Source organism: Atractosteus spatula, chromosome 13, assembly GCF_055471065.1.
Source record: "Atractosteus spatula isolate fAtrSpa1 chromosome 13, fAtrSpa1.hap1, whole genome shotgun sequence".
NCBI classification, from domain to species: Eukaryota; Metazoa; Chordata; class Actinopteri; order Semionotiformes; family Lepisosteidae; genus Atractosteus; species Atractosteus spatula.
In genome coordinates, this window is record NC_142718.1 from 5,377,334 (window position 1) to 5,398,246 (window position 20,913).

The 20,913-nt window shown below is 37.5% G+C and overlaps 1 protein-coding gene across 1 annotated transcript; it reads right to left on the reverse strand.

Annotated features, from left to right (window-relative positions):
* Window positions 1-2,721: 2,721 nt before the first annotated feature.
* LOC148821690 (cytotoxic T-lymphocyte protein 4-like) lies at window positions 2,722-12,526 on the reverse strand. The gene is made up of 6 exons (XM_088931198.1): window positions 12,473-12,526; window positions 10,086-10,418; window positions 8,846-8,973; window positions 6,784-6,834; window positions 6,549-6,584; window positions 2,722-3,545 (listed from the first exon to the last, which is right to left on the reverse strand). Exons 1-6 carry the CDS (start codon window positions 12,519-12,521, stop codon window positions 3,426-3,428), a joined length of 717 nt encoding a protein of 238 aa, XP_088787324.1. The 5' UTR covers window positions 12,522-12,526; the 3' UTR covers window positions 2,722-3,425.
* Window positions 12,527-20,913: the final 8,387 nt, after the last annotated feature.

Below are 20,913 nucleotides of genomic sequence, written 5' to 3' on the forward strand. Positions count from 1 at the left end.
AAATACAGTAATATTAGTGAAAAGCCTACAGTATAGTAAGGCTACAATAAATTCTGCTTATATTAATATTACTATATTAATAAACAGATGGATTATACAGGAGCAGTGTTTATGTAATGGGTTAAAGAATACATTTTAAAGCTTTCCTCAACAACCACTGTAAAGACTTCAGTTTTAAAAACCTGGTTAACGGGGGATGGTCTGTTAGTTACGGCCGTTGTTAAGATATGGCATGTTTTCTTGAATAGATTGTGTTGAATCTATCAGTTTCATGTTTTTTTTTATACAGTTCATATTTTCATTTTCCAAACCGCAAGCCTCACACGGCATTCCCCCTATTACCCAGCGGAGACCCTCAACAGCCAGACACCCAGTTAAATGCCGACAGAGGTCTTTTTAAAAGCGATGGCCCACCTTTAACCTGAACCCCCAAACCCAGTGCTAACCCTCTAAGCACTTGTAGTACAGATCGTTCACAAGTGCTCTTGAAAGGAAGTCAGTTGTGGTTCATTTTCTCTGCATAAGAGGAAGAAAGAAAAGCCACAAAGCCATGTTGTTTTTCATTTACCACAACTAATTATGCAACTACTTACTAACTGAATTGAGGCCCATTTAACAATCAGCTTTGAAAATCCTCAGTAATAACTAAATTTACCGAAAGAGCAGGTGTTTGCAATGAGGGAAAACTGCATTGTGAGTTTTTTTCCCCACTTTTTTGTCATTCTTCCCGTTTCTGTGTTTATATATTGACATTAAGTGAAACGGCAGGAAAAACAATTACATTCAAAAAGTATTGTTCAAGCTTGATAGGTTCCAAAAAATAACAAAATTAAAACGTATTTGATTCAATTCCTCCTTCTTGGAGGCTGTACATCAAACACCAGCAAAGAAAAATTCAGTAATAAAATAAGTATATACAACTGCCCAATCCAGTAAATTTTCATTTTTTTCCTCCTGGTCACTGGCAAAGTAAAAACTTTAATTAAATAAGCATCTTGAAAAAGGGAACAACGTCTTTATCGGGGGGTAAATAAAAACAAAAAAGAAGCAGTTTGCCAACAGATTGTACATGTGCTCACTATTTCTCAAAATACAACAGGCTTTTTAGTGCATTTGAATACTAAATTGACAAGTCTAGAATATTGTCATGTCTAATGTAGACACTGAAGTAGTAAAAAAAGTAAGCTTGCTATCTTGAAAAATCTGAAACAGTTTGGCAGTTGTTCAACTTAAAGTAATTGAGTTTAAGATATTTTCTGCAACCAAGTAAAAAAGTAAAAAATAACTTTTTTTTTAACAAAATAGAAGCAAGTACCATACTTAAAAAGCAAAGGAAAAACAGCAAACCTTAAAACACGGTGACTCTAACAATACACAAATGTATTAATAATAGGCAAAAATTATATCTACAATGCCTTGCAAAAGTATTTGTCTTCTTCCTATGATGTCTCATTTTGTTGAATTTACCAATGTCATATGTAAAATATAAACTCAAACTGAACACTTGAATGCGTGAACAAAAATCAGCAAAAACTTAAAATAAAACTAAACTGAACTGCTGACTGCTTAAGTATTTTCCTCCACCTCTGTGCTGTGGTAAACCTAAATTACGTCAGGGACACAAAATTACTTTGAAAAGTCTCGCAATTAGTTGAATGGCCACTGTGAATATGTCATGTAGCGAATTCCAAAGTCACTGAATATCCCTTTGAGCACGGTGATTGTCTATTGTGAGATGGATGAAAATGTCAGTTTTAATATCCCAGTGACTCCAGAAAGCTGTTCTACTGTATACTGTATGGCACAGTGATGAACCCATCTCAAATCCTGTTTCTTTTAGCTTAACAAGACAAATGTCCTTGGTGACCCAGTGAATCTCTTGACTTGAATCGGATTGAAAATCAGTGGCAAGACTTGAAAATTGTTGGCCGTCAACAATCCAACCAACTTGACCAAGCTTGAGCAAGTATGCGAAGAAGAATGGGTGAAAACTCCAGTTTGTAGAGATGTATTTTGTAAATGTAGACGTTTTTCAACCGTTATTGCTTCCAAAGGCACTTTCACTATTGAATTCAATTAGGGGTGAATAATTAACAGTCAGCATATGTTAGTTTCTGTTTGTTGTTTTTGTTAAATATTGGCTGACATGCTGACATTTAACTTCCTCCCCCCCCTGTGAGCCAGATTGTTCAGATTGCGCAAAAATATTTGGTTTAAAATAAATGTGTATACATTTCAAGTATATAGCTGTCCTGTGAAATGGTACAACTTGAATTTATGAGTTTGAAATGGAATAATTCAACAAAACGGGGGTAAATTTTGTTAACTAATTTCACGAAAAGGGGGGTATATGGGTTTGCAAAAACCATGAATATAAAAGCTTCCTTGCTATTATTGCCCAAGAGGAGAAACGTGATGATGGTGCAGTACTACCAATATTAGAGCACTGAATGCATTTCACATATTCTTCTCTGTGTACACTATCAAAAAGACAAGAGAAAGGATGCCACTCAGCTCATTTAGCTGTGACTCAAAAAAAGCAAAAGTGTCAACAGGGATTCATATTTACAGAGAAATATACATTCCAAAAAAGGAACTAATATGGAAATCCATGAGCTTCATACAGTATATGCATTTTTTGGTACAGATTAGGCATTCAGGAAGACTGAACACGAGATTGAACAGCTCTGAAACCTGAAATAATAATTTTGCTACCTTGTCTGCTCGGGCTACTGCTCATCATAAAAAAGGGATAACGTAAATTGTGCTTGTGGTAGACAAGCACAAATTAATGTGGTGATCTACCCAAAAAATATGATTTAATATTAAGTGCATCATTGCTTGTATTTGCATATATTTCATCCAAAGGGACCTTAAGTGCTATATTTAAAAAGAGATCCACTTCACCCACCCCTGATGTGACTTATGTGACCCCTAACTATACCTTAATGATGCCCAGCAGTCCAGCCACCCAGCCATGTGGAGAAGACAACCATTACCCAGGGTTACATTTAGCTGGGAAACTGGGGTCAACTCCCTATAGTACAGTAACTGTTGAAGGATAGCAGGGGGGGTTGTATAGTTGAGCCATCTAGAGAGCCATGAATGGTTAATCGGTTGTGAAGGTTCTTAAGGCTGATCTATGCAGCACAGCTGCAGATGATACTCATTTTTGGTCTCTTTAAACAGAGAGGAGACAAAGAAAAGGGAAGCAAGACAGGAGTAAATGGGGAAAGTTCACAAAGAGAGCACACAAGGGTAACATCAGTAATGAGAGAGAGCAGTGCTCTTATCTTATGAAGGCTCTGGAGCAGCCTCCTTGAGATCTTCCATTCTTGTCAGAACCCTTGAGGAACTTTTTAACACAGTATGGTCACTGCTCATGGGAAGGCAGAAAAAGTAACAAATGGAGATCAACGAAGAAGTCAAATATGAAAATGTTGGGAATTAAAGTTCCTGTCCCTTGATGGCTCCTGCATTCCGGCTTGGACTTTCCTCATGTCCATATATTCGCTGTTTGCATCTGGATCACCTCTTCTTCTTTTCTGAAACAGATTTTGCCATAGATTTGGAAGCAATCTTAACTTAAAATGTCGAGCTTATCACTCTGCAATGGGGAAAACAAAATGACCCGAAGATAAATGTACACAGTCAAGGGCAGAAATATCAGACCGTACGGCACTGTACAGCAGTACAGATATTGTGCGTAAGTTCTTTTTTTCATTGCAATGAATACCAAAATCGAACCCACTGGTGTGCTCCATTGGAATTTTCAAACCAGAATGTGCCACTGAGCTCTACCCTTTAAAACCAGTTTTGAACCATGACCTATGATCTCATTTATCGAAACAGTTTCAAAGCAATATGTCAAACCTTGTGATTTTTTAGGACAAAAATGCTAATGTTGTCTTTTGTAAGGATTTGAGACCTTTTATTTGAGTTCTCCCTCTCCTGTTCTCCATGCAAAGTACAGGTAATTGATTCATTTATTAGTGCCTGGACCTGTTGTAGGTGAGCAGACAATGGGTCTGGACAAGGAGAGCAGGATCTGGAAGAAACTGCAGGAAATGGTTCAGCACACAGGCCAGCATGCACAAAGAAGTAAGAGGCACTCCAAAACAAAGGGTGATCTCTCCTGCGCTGATCGATTGTGTTCTGTCTTTCTCTTTCGTGGCTTATTTTCCAGTTTTATCTATTCATTATTTTACTTTGAAATTTAGGAGTAGGTACTATCAATCCAAGGCATAAGGTTACTTTTAGCCAGCACAGTCCCACTGTAACATTTATTTGTTTTAAAAACATTTTGAATTTGAACTTAATTAAAAAACTCCAGGGTGTTCCATAAAACGTCTACTTTTTGGGCATACTGTACCATAATCCTAGGGTGTGTATACTCTGTAAGAGTGCCGCTTCTATGTGAGAAAAATAAAAATAAAGACTTTGACTGGCAGATATAATTTAGAGAAAATATTTTAACAGTATATTAATTTCTTATTATATTGGTTTCTTAACTCTAAATTCACTAGTTCAGTCAAATTCCATTAACGATGAATCAAGCTGACAAATATGCAGTAAAGGGATAGCATATTTAATGTGTTTAGCTTGCCTCTCTGGGGAAATAACAACGCTTGCTGAAAATCAACCCTGTCACAACAGCCCTCGCTTACAAGGAATGTACCAGCTGCAAGGGTGCGGTTGGGGTGGAGTGAGGTGATTTAGAAAAGATGCGATCAGAGCTATGGGCAGCCAGTGAGCATATATACTCTATAGAAGAGTTGTGCAAGATCAGAGTTTGACTTCCTCTCAAACTTCTGTTACGTAACCACCACCTAAAATAAAGGTTAGTGTGAAATATTTGCTCCAGATTATGTTTGCCAAAGTATTTTTCTGCATTTCTCACATACTGTAATCTCACACAATCTTACTCAGTATGTAATGGTAGAGTCAATGCATATAGACACATATGGTATGTCTGAATTATACCGATATACAAAATATGTAAGTGAATGTGAAATTCTTCTTTCAAGTGAAGTCTTAAAATCCTCAAATCTGACCACAGCTAATCCCCATTTCCGTCGTGTTTATCATATTGAAAGCACCTGGTTCACACATGGATAGGAAGATCACATGATTATACTGTATATGCAATATGTTTTTCATTTGGGTACGAAGTAGGATATATATACTGTATACAGTACATTGCACACATCCAGCTCTACAATATTCCTGCTGAATCACACTGTGGAAGGCATTAGAGTATTTGCTGGGATCTGTTAATTTAACCTTTGCCAAAGGTATAGTAATGCAGAATAAAGGTAACTTACTTTAACAGCTGTAGCAACTAATTGCCTTCTACAAGGTGCTGAGAGTAGAAGGAATCACATCTAATGACATGACTAACACTGATAGTGTGAAACCAACTTTTGTCACATGTGAAAGACAGTATCAACAGTCACACACATCCTAAAAAAAGACATTCGAAGTGTGAAAGAAACCTCTTTCTGAACCTGTGTACCTTATATAAGAGTTGGGAAGCCCTTGCAGTTGGTCTTTTCTGCAGGGCTGATCCAGTGTGTGTTACAGTCCTTACTGAGCTCAAAGACACAAGATGAATTGAACTATTACTTAATCGCATCCATCACTAATTATTGTTTAGATTTTTCAATTGGAAGTGAGTGAGCATCGCAATTTGTCTACCGTTAACCTGCATGTGTTCGGCAAAGTACCTTTGCTCATTTTATTTTCCTTCTCAGACGTCAGGTTGAGTGTTCTCTAAATACCTAGCCTGTTTTTACCTGTTTGCAGGAGACAGAAAATCTCAAATCTTATCACAAAATATCAACTGTAATTCTTTCATAGAAAACTGAAAAACATTTGCAGTCTTAGCCTCTAAGAAGCCTGTTTAGAAGCACGTATTTACATCTATTATATATTTCTATATCTTGTATTTATTAAAGAACTAAAATTCTATGTGGATGGCACAGTGGTGTCTCGCAGAGCTTTGGGTTCGTTGTGTGGGGTTTGTACAGTGAGTTCTCTCCATGCTCACGTGGGTTACCTCTGGGTGCTCTGGTCTCTTGCCACAGCCCAAAGACATACAGTACTGGTTTGTTAGTTTCTGGGAAAATTGGACCTGTTGGGAGTGTGTGTATCGGTGTGTGTGCTCGTGATGGACTGGCGTCCTGTCCAAGGTGTACCCTGCCCTGTACCTGTTGCATGCCAGGGTAGGCTCTGGCTCCCCAGTAACCCAAATGTGGATGAAGACATTAGAAAATGGATGGAATATTACCGTATACAGTTCCATATCTTATTGCCAAAATATGATAGGTAAAATTAGCATTTTATATTTTGGCCCTATTATATCCGCACAAAGAAAGGAGATGGCTGATACTGTTTCCATCTCCTCACAGGCCCAGACACACTATGAGCCCCTGGTCCTTTGCTGCTGTTTTAGTGTGGGGACTGCTCTCTAATGCACGCCCACTTTCCTTTTTTAAACATCGTTAGCGCATCGTTAGCACAACGAAAGAAACAAATCTGAATTTAACCTGTCTCGATGGTCTGTCTCCTGCTTGCAAGTGGACCTGAAAGACGACATTGAGGGAGAGGTTAAGAGTGGGAACAGGCAACCCCCACAGCCTCCGCAATATACAGTCAATGGCGACTGTACTCTGCTGCTGAGTCTCTCTATTTTTCGTGCAGGCATCACAGTGTGAGTGTGTACATGATATTTTCAGCGGCCACACTGGGGTTTTGCTGTGCTCTCCTTATACTGTACAGTACCTGCCCATTGCTGTGTGCGTCAGAAAGGTCCATTTCTTCATCAAGATAAACCTACAGTATACACAAATAAAAGGTCTTGGAGTGAAATTGAAGGATGCAGCTTGTAAAATAATGCTTGTCCTTAAAGAAATAATTGATTTACATTTAAAAGCTTGCATGCTTCACTGTGGATTCTGAAGAAAGCCCACTGCATTGATTCTGTTGGTGCCTTCAAGGATTTTGAATCCTTGTACCAAAGTATTAGTAGTTCTTCAGCAGAAGCTGAGAATGACTCCCCATGAAGAAGGACAAAACCAAATTTCTTTTAAAAAATCCCAGTGAACGTCAATAAATATCCCAAGACCAGACTCAGCTAAAGAGAGAACCAATTTCTCTTTTTTCGTACATAGTTTTCGCTGGATATATACATTGTCTCTTGGGTGGGTCATATCAGATGCTGGGGTAAAAACGATCCTATTCTACCTAACTATCTATATGTGCTGGTGGCACTGAGCAGTGAAGAGCTCGCCATCAACATTACATTCCTCTCAAGCAGTAATTGTCAAGCAGGTACAAGAAGCATTACATTACTCTGTACATTAATATAGATTTAAAGGCTGTTTATATTGTATACACTAATACAGTCCAGAGAAGGGAAACCCAATATTGTACTTTTGACTTGATGTCCTACCCTGACAGGGTAAAGGAACTGAGCCTTTTAAGCCTTGTCGAGAGCATCTGAAATCCTTAGAGACCCTGACAAAATTAGGAAAGTAGACTTATTCAGACTGAACAATGGAACACGTACAGTACCAGTGAATACAAGTGCCTATGTGGAAATGCAATAAAAACTGAGAACAGGAGGCACTCCTTTAAGCGAAGGATTGTGGGAATATGGAACAAGCTACCCAGCCATATTGTCAACATTGAAACCCTGATTTTTCAAGAAATGGCTGGATAAGATCCTGGGATCAATTAGTTACAAACTACCCAATGATGTGTTGAATGGCCTATTTCCTCTGTAAAATTCCATGTGTTCCTATATTCTACGTGGCTCACTAATTTCACTGTTTTCATTTCCTTTAAAAATGTGTAAATAATCTATTCTTGGTATGGAAAAAATTATTTTCTTTACAGGGGCATCTGTTAGAAATGGCTCAAAGTATTCTGTTTTCCAATAACAGTAATTACTTACGGTAACACTGCATTTGTGTTCGATCAGTATAATAGTTAACTTGCTTATTTTAACTTGTTAACTTGGTAATACTATACTATACTCTAATCTTCAATTTCCCTTCAGGATCAATACAATCCCATCTTATTTTATCTTATACCTTGATACGATACCAGTTATATCAAACACTTGCTTATGACTTTGCTTGTTGTGATTGGTCCACAAGTCTGCTATCTGCATACACTTTAGTGCATGTGTGCATCCATGTGAGCACATCTGTCCATTTTCTGGTATGTGGCAAACCACTTCCCCTACCAAATTTTTCTGTTACAACTGAAAGTCATTTGGCTGGACAATAATAACATAATTTCAGATCAAGGCAAAATACTATATGTTCATAGCTTGTTTTGCTTTTTGGGTCAAGAGTTAGTGACTAAAAACATTTTGAATATTTTATCATGAAAACAGGTCCTTTGTTCAGTGATCCTAAACAATTTTACAAGTTTTAAAAGGGTTTCTAGTTACCTCTCGGTAACTGAATGTTTTTGCGTTCAGAAGCTCAGCTTGGAAGCATTTTTTTATTAGTAGATCTTCCAAACCTGAGCCTCCATACATACCCTTATCTTGAGTCTTGAATCAAATGACATTTATGTTATTAATTGTTTTGCATACTTGTCATGCCTTTCAAATGCTTCAGGAAATAGATACTGGGACCTTTAAAGACCCTTTGACCAGAACACTTTCATAGTTCTTAACTTACAATACAGTGGCGTTCAAGCCAAATTTACTGTACATACTATGAAAATGTTACATTTCCATCATTTATTTTACTATTTCATCTCATTTATAGGAAGGAAATGTATACATTTGTGTTGAATTAAGAGTTACATATTTAGTGCTTACACTTACCTTCAGCTTCAAACAAGCAAAGGTCACACTTATGCTGTAAATAATGGAAAATGCAGCAACTCCAACCAAAATCCATAGAAGACTATCATCCAAACATATAGAAGGTTTTGTGTCTTCTGTTTTAATTTCTAGGGAAGGAAATAAAGACAAATCACTATATAGTCTTTTTGTTTTTGTTAGTTCTGTTAGTTCTAACATTAATTGTATCATCCTCCTGGTAAAGTGCAAGAGATTCTTTGGAATCCAATGCCTTATTGCTGGGAGGAAAGTAGCAGTTCTGAATACTTATTATTTCCTTATTATTAGCAGTTGTAGGTTAATGGTCAATGCATGAGTTCAATGCATGTCCCTAACAGAACTTGTGCCACACATATAATGTATAATGTAACGAGAACCAGAAAGCCAGTTTAAATCCAATTTCAATATCAAATGTACCAGTAGACCTGAGAGGTAGATAGCACCTATTTCATGTCCTTTAGCCAATCAGGAAGAGGAATATAGTGAAACAATCTGAAACTTTATTTTAGACGCATTCAAGTAGAAATGACGGCATAAACGTTACAGTGTCAACAAGTAAATATTAAATTATCCGATATTCAAACACATTCATGCTCTTTTGAACACATTTACAAACAAGTCCAGTCTCCATTTTGTTACTGTAAATTACAATACATTGTAAATGCGAACTTTCAAGGATTTTAAAAGTTCATTTTCTTTTCTTTTTTCCACTTAAGAAACAACATTGGGTCTGTTAGATATCATGTCCTGGGACACCTTTCATTCACAGGGGAAAGGTCATTCTCTGGCTTTGAGGACATTCTCTAGCAGTTTTGAAAATAAAACATCCAGATCATGTCATTGTACTAATACATCTTTTCCTTTCCAAATGCTGGTAGATGAATCCTTGATGAGTTCCCATGCTCATATGGATTTTTCTAATATACGTATCGCATAAGCACAAGGTTTTTAATCAAAAGATCACATAACCAACTGAATCATGCATCTATAAAATATCAACAGGACTTCTCTATCCTAGCCAAAATTTAGCCCACGTTTTCTAACCCTTGTTCACTAAACTAATAGTATCCTTTCTCTTTTCGTAAGTTCTACTGGGAATTCTGCTTTTAAAGGTTTATGATTACTCATAGAGAAAATACAGAGAGAACCCTTTATTAAAGCTATTATAGCTAACCTGTAAGCTTCTTCGGAGTTCATTATGGAGGAAGGAATAAGCACCTACCAGGAAAGACCAACAATGTCCCATCACCATCTCTGCTCACAAAAGGAAGTGGGAGTTTTCTGTGCACTCTGCAAACATACAGATCGGTATCGTTGTGTGTAAAATTGAAGATGTTGAAAGTCACACTGCCTTTCTTTTCAGACATGAGGCAGCTCACACTTTTCTGGATATCATTGTGTAACTTGGCACAGGGTAGGGAGTCATTGTGTACTCTCCTCATCAAATGAACTTGTACGTCTGAAAAGTTTTTTGTGAGGCTTGTGTAGCTGCATGTAAAGGTAACAGTTCCATTGGTGCTTGCAGTCTGTTGACGGGGTTGTGAAACCTGGAAGGCTTTTAGAAAAAAATCAAGAAATTAGACACATTTCTCCAAGCCCCTTGGGTTAAACCCAACTTACACCAGTACACCTATAAACAACTGGCATTTTAGCAGAGCAGAGAGAGCAAGGTAACTCAGGTTGGGTCTCAAGTCTTTTGGCCAAACTGGAGGGCTGGTGGAAGTACGTACTAGCAATTTGGCCCAATAACAGTGTGTTTTTACCTCAAATCAAAGCTAGTTTTATTTTTGTTAACAAAACAAACAATAATCATCATTGAAACCTGTGTCTTGTGTTATTTTATGTCTCCATCAAAGCCTACACATCGTTAGTCATCAGCATTAACCATCAACATGAATTAGCATAGCTTAGCTAGTTATTTAAATAGGTGACACATATCCTTGGCATAACTGAAGCTCATTCTTCAGGTCTGCATGCTCGGCCCTAGAACTGTAAGGACAGGTTGGTTGTTGCCTGCTCCTTTTGCTTATGTGGGGATTCCAAAGTTCCCACAGAGCATGGACAGGAGCCACTGCTAACAGGGTCCACTCATGCTTGTCGACCTTAGACACTGTGAAAAGACAGCACTGCATAGTGAAATAAAAAAGACAGAGCAAAATGAAAACCTTTCAGTTCCTCAAGAAATGTTACTTAACTCCGTCACAATTTAATCTGACATTCCCTTGAACAGATCCCTGGTTATTTGCAAGATTAAATAGCCTAAAATACCATTATAACTAGAGTGAAGCGTTACACACTTAGAAGGACATTTAGCAGTAAAGCAAACATAGAATGTTAATATTACAGTAGAAAGTGTAATCATTTTGTTCCCAGCAGTCTATTCAGAACAGCAAAGACATTCTCAAACCGGGATTTAAGTGTACTGTACATGACATTTCTGCAATTTTGAAGGGTACTACCAGTCCGTGTCTCTTTGTAGGTGTGTACTGTATTTGATGGGTTAATCTCACAATTATTTTCAAATGGTAGAGTGACTCATTGCCCGTGTGCTTCAATTATACTGCAGGCTAAACATTGTTTCTGTTTATCTGTGCTTGAATCTCTGGCCTGTTTTACAGATGTGTGCGCAACTTGTAGACAGTTTTATCACCTAGCTTGTTAACTTCGGGTGAAAATTTGGAATTGCTGTCACATTGCTTTCAGATCGCATGAATCTAATGTAATGAATCTTTATTTTTCAAGAAGGTGTCTGTCTCATCTACTATATTTTTCCCAAGATTTGTTTTAAGTATTAAAATTTTTTTTTTAATTGTTTTAAGTAAAAAAAATCTCAGTGTAGTGCAGTTTCATTTAAATGGGGATCTTCAACTCAGTAAAGCAACTGAAACTATAAAGAAACAGAAACAGGACTGTTGTCCTCTTTATTTTAATCAGATATGCATTTTCGGGGCATTGAGCATTTTTTACAAACTGCAATGTAACATTATTTTAGTTTCTGTTAATGTTTCATCAATCTGAGGTATGGCCTGGGATTTCCAAGTCATGATATTGTTAGACTTGAATGTCAGAATGAAAGAAACACAGAAAACTCTGCCAGATAGTTTAGAAGAGAATTACGGTTTTCGATCCAAAATCTTTTCTGTGAAGCAGTTTCCTGAAAAAGATGCTATTTTTACCATTCCATGATGGATATACTTATATCAAGTTAAACACAAAAAAGTCTCTATAACGTAATTTTTTTAAATTGTGCTTTGCTCAGTTGGGCCATCAAAACAGCCACAGCATGAACAGGATTACCTTTAACAGACTGAAACTGTAAACAGTTAGCTTCAAATACACATTAAACTTTAATCACATCCCTGCATCATTTCAGAACATGTTTTTAAGTAATTCTGTCTTTGTGGGAAGAATGGAAATAACTTTGACTAAAAAGCCTTAAAATAACGTTGTAGCTAACAACGAATGTTTAATCTCTTGCATGTGCTCTTCATCTTCAGATCACTTTGAAACTTCAGCCTTGTCTTGAGAGAAATAAAAAAGCTGTGGCAGTAGGGACTAATTTGTGACTAAATAAGAGAAACAGCTAAGCGAGAAAAAATAAATACTTACCCTTTAAGTGACCAAAGCAGAGATAGAAAAGAAAAAGTCTGGACAGCATGTTCAGCGATTCCAGCTCTCTCAGTCACACTGCTGTTTTTTTTTACTTTTTGGCTGCTGCTGTAGTTTCTCTGTGGGCGGTTCGTGTATGATGATGACAATGGAAAGGCTTGGAAGAGTTTGACTCACCTAGATGCGAAGCTTTGCTTTATGAAGGTGTCTTTTGTCACCTTTGATCTCATACATTTGAAGTGTGTTTAAGGTAATGCTTATACATCAGTAGGAGAAAAGAGCAGTGGCCTTTGCTTTGCATTTCAGAAAGAGGAAGCCTTAAAAATTTGAATCTTTGTGAAAAAGAGTAAGTCTCATAAGAAAGTTATTGAACATAAATATGAAAGTAATAGGTCAAATATCTAATAGGTTAAATTTCTTTAAGTAGGGGATCATGGAGCTGATTGAAAACAGAAATGATTCATTTTTGTTCTAGTTTAAAACGCAAAAAGCATAAAGGAAATGTGTGGGCCAGACCGCTACTGATACTGTGAAAAACACAAATGTTGTGGAAAACAGTGTGTGGAAGATTCTTTTCTTAGTCAAACCTGTAAGATATACATAGGGGCTTGGTCAGGTTAATGAGGACAAAGTGTAGGAGAGTCTATAATCTTCAGAAGCTCTTTTCTTATTCCATATCCAAGTTCCATCTCTCAGATGTCTCAGCTCAAAGGAGAAACATTCATCAGAAACCTTTCGAGCTTATGAAAAAGTTGAACCTTGATGCAATGAGATAAACTGGACATGTAAAGGTTTGGTATTTGTGGTGGAAAAGTGAGAAACATATTTAAACACTTTTGCTCCTTTATGTGCCTGAAAAATTAGTTTTTCCTACTGTTTCTTAAATTTATCATTTACTATTTATCATATAATGTAAAGGTAGATCATGGGCAATACAGTGGCTGAATTCTGGACCTGTGGTGCTGTCTGCATGGAGTTTGTCTGTTACCCCTCATTTTCATGTGGGTTTCCTCCAGGTGCTCCTGGAAACTACAGTAGGAGGAAACTCCTGGTAGGAAAGTCCAAAGCCATATAGGTTAATTGGCTTCTGCTAAAATTGGCCCTGGTGTGAGTGTATGTGCCCTGGGATGGACTGGCATCACAATACCTGAGCGGTTGCTATAATTAGAGGCACCCAAATACTTTGTTCTGCGGCACAGCTTTGGTAAAAAGAGTAACAATTCAGGAACACTGCGTTAATCAAACAATTATTAACAATAACAGTACACACACTAAACATATACTGTAACACACAAATTACACTTTGAACAAATTTATTAACAAGGCATCCCAGGGGCCTACATCTTGACCACCCAGAAAAACCCCAGACTGTTATCAAGTATTCAACTTCTCTAATATAATGCCTACACAGACCAAAGAGAAAAGATGCCTTTAAACCAAACAGAATCCGATAGCTAAATCTCTCTCCTGTAAACCCATATGTTACAAAATGGATGGGAACCTATCTTCCTTTTCTAAAAATACACCCAATAGCCAGGAGAGGTCGTTTTTACCTGAGGGATTCTTTATACAGGCAAGTTTACTTAACAGGGTTCAAATACAGTACTTAACTCCAATTCGGTCTTTCCAGATGATCTGGACAAGGACCTCTCAGGTCTTTGTGTTTTTGTCTCTTGTTGTCCCTCCAGTACCTCTCTCTGTTTCTCTGTACCTGCATGTTTATGCTCTGTTTCTAGACTGCTGACGATAAACTAACTTAATTAAGGCAAACAAGGTAAATTTCAAGAATTGCGTTGATCAGTGAATCTCACACCTTCGCATCTCAGCATCTCAGTAAACATCTCCTCGCTTTGAAGCTCTTGAGAACAGGAAACATTGACATTAGCTACAGTAGATGTTACCCATTGTACAGTGGATCCTTAAAGGCACTTGAATAGTCGCAATAGCTGTAACAATATTAAAGCGATGTATTCACATAAGCAAAATACTGTTCTCATGCAGATGAGATTTAGAAAGTCAGTGTGCACCTCTATTAATTCTAATGCAGGGCTTAATTTTTCCATCTGTTTTGCAAATCTACTTAGTAATGTGATGCAGAATTGCAGAGACATGTACTGTAAATAATATGGAATACTAAAACAGAAAACAAGTTTATCAATGTCATCTGTCATTGACCTAGTTAATTTTTCATTGAAATTTAAGTTGCCCTTATTTAACTGGATTTTAGAATGAGACTGTTTTACAAGGAAAATCCAAGAACCAAATCCTTTGTGAAAGTGTATTGAGGACTTTAACTATGGTAAGTTTTGGTTTAACGTTTTAAGGGGCAGCCCTTTGGCCGTAGGACAAGGAGGCTGGAACCCCATTCAGAGAAAAAAGTTAATAAGTTAAGTTTAGTATGAGAAGAGTTGTGAGTGTTCCAGTATATATATATATTGAAAGGCAGTAATGATTGTGATTTAAGACAGCTGTGTGAAATTGGCTTTTTCGGTAGTTATCCCTTCCAGACTTCAGTTAACAAATTCCGTTTCAAAAGTATAAATCGCCATTTTGTCCCAAGCGGGACTGTTGGACACTTTACATGACCAAAATATTTTTTATTGTTTCTCAAAGTATTGCAAATGCAAATGACCCCCAATATCCTTACAATACAACCATTAAGTTTGTTTTCATAGCAACGAAACTAGTTTGTAATAAACAAATCAGCATCATAACGCTGACAACAGCACTTCAGACAGAAACTGCACAGTGGGTGTCTTATTATTTACTTGCAACATCAAAACACAGCACCACAGATTTTATATCACAAGACAAAAGGCAACCTAAGCTTTTCAACGGCGTGTTTCATGACCAGATACGACAGCATAAAGCAAATGTACCTTTTCATAGGGATATTTATCTAGCATTTCACTTTAGAGAAGTTACAAAGTCCATCGATAATTTATTAATCCACCAGCAAAATGCAATCACAAAACTAAAAATTCACCAAAATGCAGAAAAACTTGTGTCTCCTACCTATAAAAAAGTGAATTTGCAGAGTAAAATTTATTCCTGTGTGCTAAGGAAATATAAAAAAACAAGAAATGGCTGCTAAAGACCCCATTATTTTTTTAAATCCAATACAGAAAAAGCTGATCTAATAGTTAGAAATACTTAGCTGTCATTCAGTGAATTCTAACCATTCAGAGACTTAGGGAGAGTGCTTAGCTGTCCTTTTATTTTTGCCTGTCAATGAAGTGAATAAATATCACATAGCCTCTTGTCATTCTGTCATAAATAAACACAAAAAGTGTGCAAAAATGTGCAAAACACTTCTTTTTTCTCCATAACCATCATAAAATAGACTATCAATGTCATAAGTCAATGCAATAGGATACTTATATTAATACTTTTCATTATTTTCTGTTATTTATGGAACATTTTTGGGAAGGTGGAGAAAATCATTCCATGTCCAGTCTTCATAAAAATTCTTCACTCCCAAATTTGTATCCAAGGTACAAGACACATTAGAGAAGACCTGAAAAGAGAAGATTACATCATAATTTAGGTAGGTGTGTCACAACCTGATATATTGCCTTTTGAAGAAAGACAATAAAACTTGTTGCTTTATCATGTTTTTGTCGATTTCTTTCTAATGTATGTATTGAGTAAAACCTGAAGGCTCAGGTTGGAGGTACTGTACAGGGGGTGTCCCTTATTTAAAGACCCTGACCAGGCTTGTACTGTGTATCCTTTCCAAGATAATTCAGGATTATTAAAGGGTACGTCCTTTCCCGGAATACACTGACTTTGAGTTTCATTTAGGGGTTAAATAGGATAATCCGAGCCCTAGAGGAATAATCCCACTCTCAGGGGACTTGCTGTCTTAAATTCAGAATTTCATAATTCTGACATCTTTCGGCTAAAAGGCATCTCTCATTGTTTAGAGGTGCTGTATTATGGAATAGGAAAATTGGATCATTTAACATCTGTTTAATGTAATTATTTATTCCTGGGCAGGATCCTTCTTTGATAAAACACCCATTTGTAGATATGTGGATGTCAAGGAGAATTCTGTGTTTTCTGCAGGTGGTCGAACTTTATTAACTCACAATAATGTAAATATCTGTATACTGTATAACATAACTTAAATGTTGAGTGATATAGTTGTCTAATGACTCCTCTGTAGTCAAAGCTGCAAACTACACTGCAATTAGCTCGCTGTCCTGTTCTGATGTTTTTTTTTCTCATTTGTAGTCTATTTTAAGGTTTTTAAATTGTTATCACTCACGTTCAATTTTGGTGATACTGTTTAGACAATCCGTAGTGTGGATAGTCTAAAACAGAGAATTTTAAAATGGACTAGAAGGACACCTCTCATTTGTTACCTTTCTTATGTTCTTAAGTCCTTATGCATGCATTCTTTCCCTGTTGTCTTTGTATGAAAATAAAATTAGGATGCATTTGATAAGGCTGGCACTGTATGTAGGATGTTTTATTTTCTGTAGTCTTTATAGATATCTAACTTTGTCCATCAAAAAGGGTGGAAATCTGTCTTCAGCATCCCCATACAAAACTATAAAAAACCCCACTCAATTTAAAATAAATACATGTTAAAAACAAATAATAGTCCTAGCCATGCAACAATACATATTCACAGATCTCACTTTGTCCATACTGCACTCATTACACTAATCCGATAGATTCACATACAGTAGGAAACAATCACTTAGCTAAGTTTAAGATACCAGTTGCACAGGGAACAAAATATTTCTTGTATACATTTTTCTGATCCATAGACATTCTAAACCATCGCCTGAAGGTAGCAGTTGAAAATGGGAAAGAATAGAGTGGGGATGATTTTCAATGACAAACTGAGCTTTGCTTTAAACTGCAATATAATACAGCCTTTGAGGCAGTTTTAATAAGTATAGGACTCTATAAGAATATGTCAACTGAATTGATCAATACTTGTGACTTTGCAACATACTGTATTCTGTACATAGATAGCATCTACTGCAGTATACCTATTGTAGTGGAAAATGCTTGAACGACTTCTTTAATCATTTAATTCAGAGATAATATAATCACTGAAGGGATTAAGGGATGAGCACATGCTGTACCAATTGTCCTCAGTATTATTTTATTAAAAATACGAAAATAAATCACACATTTAGTTTGCAAAACTAAGGTGCTTTTTTCTTCTTTTTGACATTTCTAATTGTGATATTTGCAACAGCAGCATACACTGGTAGTAGTTTCCCTTTATATATGGAGTAGAGATAAGTTGTTCGCTCTAGGAAAAACACATCAAAAAACACCTTTGTTTTTTAGAACGTGTACCTCATTTCCTGTTCTATTGGGTGTTTCTCTGAAATGTATAAGATAAAGGCACTGACCTCAATAATCATTAATTTTACAGAGGAACTGAACACTCTTGTCATTTCCTCTCTGTCATCTTGTCAAAAATCAAGCTGATATACTTATGGAACAAAGTGACAAATGTTGACAATAAAATCCGAGAAATTAATCTCTAATCTGAACATACCCTCCTCAGACATTCATGAGCCCGACCTTATGGTTCAAAACTGTTTCTTATTAGCCCTCCAACACCCAGAAACATTTAAAATGTTTAAAATACAAAACTCAAGTTCACAGTTTTGTCAAATTTCATTGGGAAAATGAAAACTCCTGCTGTTTCGCTGAAGGAAGAAAATGGTTCTTTTCAAGAACATTGTTAGGTTAATTACTGTATGAGATCAATTAAGTTTGAATTCAGCTAGAATGAAAATCCAAAGAGTGTAATATCTTGCAGATATTGTATTTCAGTACTTAAAATGCAATAATCACTTTTACATGCAGTTTATGTAATCATATGAAGCTTGGCTATATTATACATACATATTATACAAGAATATATTTTTAACAGGCCACTTTTAAGAATTCCTGAAGTCCTTCTTGTTTTGGGCTATCTAGGATTAGGAATGGCAAAGAGTCTCTCAGGGACTTTTAAATCTGGCAAAATAAAACAATCTGGGAAACTGAGACAAACTGTAAACAGGGGTATACGAACATTTTTGATGTGGCTCCCATAAAACCTGGGAAGCAGAAATAAAGATTTTGCTGGTTTACAATCAGAATAACTGAAGACACATGCTGAGATAGCTCTCATGAAGAAGGTAATTCATAGAAAGATGATGAATATTGATAGATGAATAGTTTGAAGACTTTCTGATAAAGAAAGTAAATTCTGAGATGTCACTACCTCCAATGCAGCAGAAAGCAAAGCGTTCAGCAAGTAAGGATGATTGCCACTGTGTGTTGGACATTTTCTATACCATTTTAACTGGAATTTTGGCAAACATTAGCCATGATTTTATTTGGAATGCTTTGAGTGGATTTGTTGAAAGATATGAATATACAGTACCAGATGTGTGATGATGAGGCATGAACTATCTCACCATCTATATAAATGTAATATTGTATCGAAAGCATGATCCAAGTTCTTATTTTTAACTTTATGAGAAAGCTATCATGCCACATATTTCACTTCAAAATGTCTTCCCAAAGCTGGAAATTTTCATAGCTTCTACTTCACTTCAGTTCATGTTGTTTCCTCTTGCTTACTCTTCAGTACCTTTTTCAGAGGTGCAAATTTGTTTCTCTGTTGCAGTTATTTTTGCCAACTAAGCCACAGAGACATATGTTTGTTCTTTGGCTGTGAGCCATTTTAGCTTGGTAGTTTTGGTTACATCAAGACTTAAGCAAGAGCAAGGGTAACCCTTTCAACATGCAGACATCCATACAGTCGAGATACACCAGATGAAAGGTTAACCTTCTCTTGAGAGTGTACAGTACATGTTTTTTCGTAAAAGAATCAAGTCCTGTGCAGTGCGTTCTCCTTTGTTAAACAGTGTGTGGACCTCAGATGTTGACAGAACAACAGGAAGCCTGGATTAAGTACCTTTTTTTAAAAAGGGGGCTTGCTTATGTACAGTAGGAGTCGGTATAAAGATCCAAGAAAGAAATTAAGCATAACGCATAATCTTCAGACCTTGCCAGACCTTCAAACAGTTTCACTTCTTTAGACCTGTTTGATTCAATTCTCCAGAGTCCTCTGTGATGAAATGTTGCGGGACGAACTGAAACGCTATGGGTGCATTCCATTAGCAGTGCAATCTACTGTAAGCTCTGAGGCTGAAGTCAATTACTGAGTGACACGTTGTGTCATGATTGTAATCCCTCCCCCTTAAGGGCGCTCCGGCTCTTTCACATTTTAGTTGATTTTGTGCATCTGCTCCCTGTTCCAGCCCTTCCCTACAAAAGCCAGACGCTCACTCTATTCCGGGCTCAGTATTGGAAGACGGATGCCTGGAGGCCCGCCTACCACCAAGTTGCCCTACGTCCGTGGCTTGAGGGCATTCGCCTCCTATCAGCGTCCTGAACCAGCCGAGTCCGGGACTTGGAGCGCCTGGTCCCGTTACCCGTTTTTATTCCCCGTCCTTGCACCGGATCCCGTTCTGGCTTTTAACTGTGTTTTGTTTTCATCTCCTCCTGGATTTCATGGCTTTTGGACTTTGCTCCGGTTTTCTCCCTACGGACGTCCTCAGATTTGTTCGCCTGGACCACGCCCTCCCTAGCACCAGTGCACACTCGTCACTCCCCCCTGTTCTCCTACCAGCCCAGTTACTCGTCTCCTCCCCGTGTCTGTTCACTCCTTTCCGGATTCTGCTGTCTGCATAGGGTCCTGAAAAACGCTTCATAACACTTTGTGCGAGTGGTTTCAGGACACTGAAGAAAATGGCCTTTTCTGGGTAAAGATGTATCTTGACCAAAGATCTTGGTCAAGATCATGCTGAAAAGTAAGTATGTGTGTGATGACATTTCCAGCAGTAAATAATATGGAAAATCTTAAACGGATTGTCACAGGGAGGGCAGGAGGGGTGCCCAAGTGAGTTATTTTAAAACAGAACGATGGCTCAATAACTCCCACAACTCTCATGGTTTGGATCTGCGCTTTCAGAACTCCAGCTACCCTCTCAGGCACGCGATGTGGTCTGTGGCGAATTGGTGTAGGATTCTTGAGGTGAATGGCATGGTGAAGGATGCTGGTTTCTGTGCCAACAGGGCAGGAAACTCCACAAACAGTTGCTGCAACTCAGCTACCTGGCCCACAGTCAGGTGTTTTAGGTTCATTTCTGCCTGCTGCTTCCATGTCTCTAAATCGGCAAAGTCATCCTTTCCCTCCTCCACCTTACACACCATAAGCAAGGTCACAGACTCCCCTTCTTTCCATTCCTTAATGAGGTTCATGTGGTACGTCTGCTTTTCCTTCCCCTTGCCTGGGTGGTGAACTTCATTTGTAACCGGTCCTACCTTATGTCATGCCCTCTACAGCTAGAGAGTGCTCCTGCTCTGTCCTGTTCCTAGTTTCCCTGTGCTTTGCTTGTCCTTCCGGTTTG

Excerpts from the sequence above, each read along its gene's own strand:
- LOC148821690 (XM_088931198.1), bottom strand. The coding sequence starts at position 12,521 with ATGCTGTCCAGACTTTTTCTTTTCTATCTCTGCTTTGGTCACTTAAAG. Across the intron at positions 10,419-12,472 it reads CTGCTTTGGTCACTTAAAGG|CCTTCCAGGTTTCACAACCC; the intron begins GTAAGTATTTAT and ends TTTTTCTAAAAG. Across the intron at positions 8,974-10,085 it reads GACATTGTTGGTCTTTCCTG|AAATTAAAACAGAAGACACA; the intron begins GTAGGTGCTTAT and ends TTCCTTCCCTAG.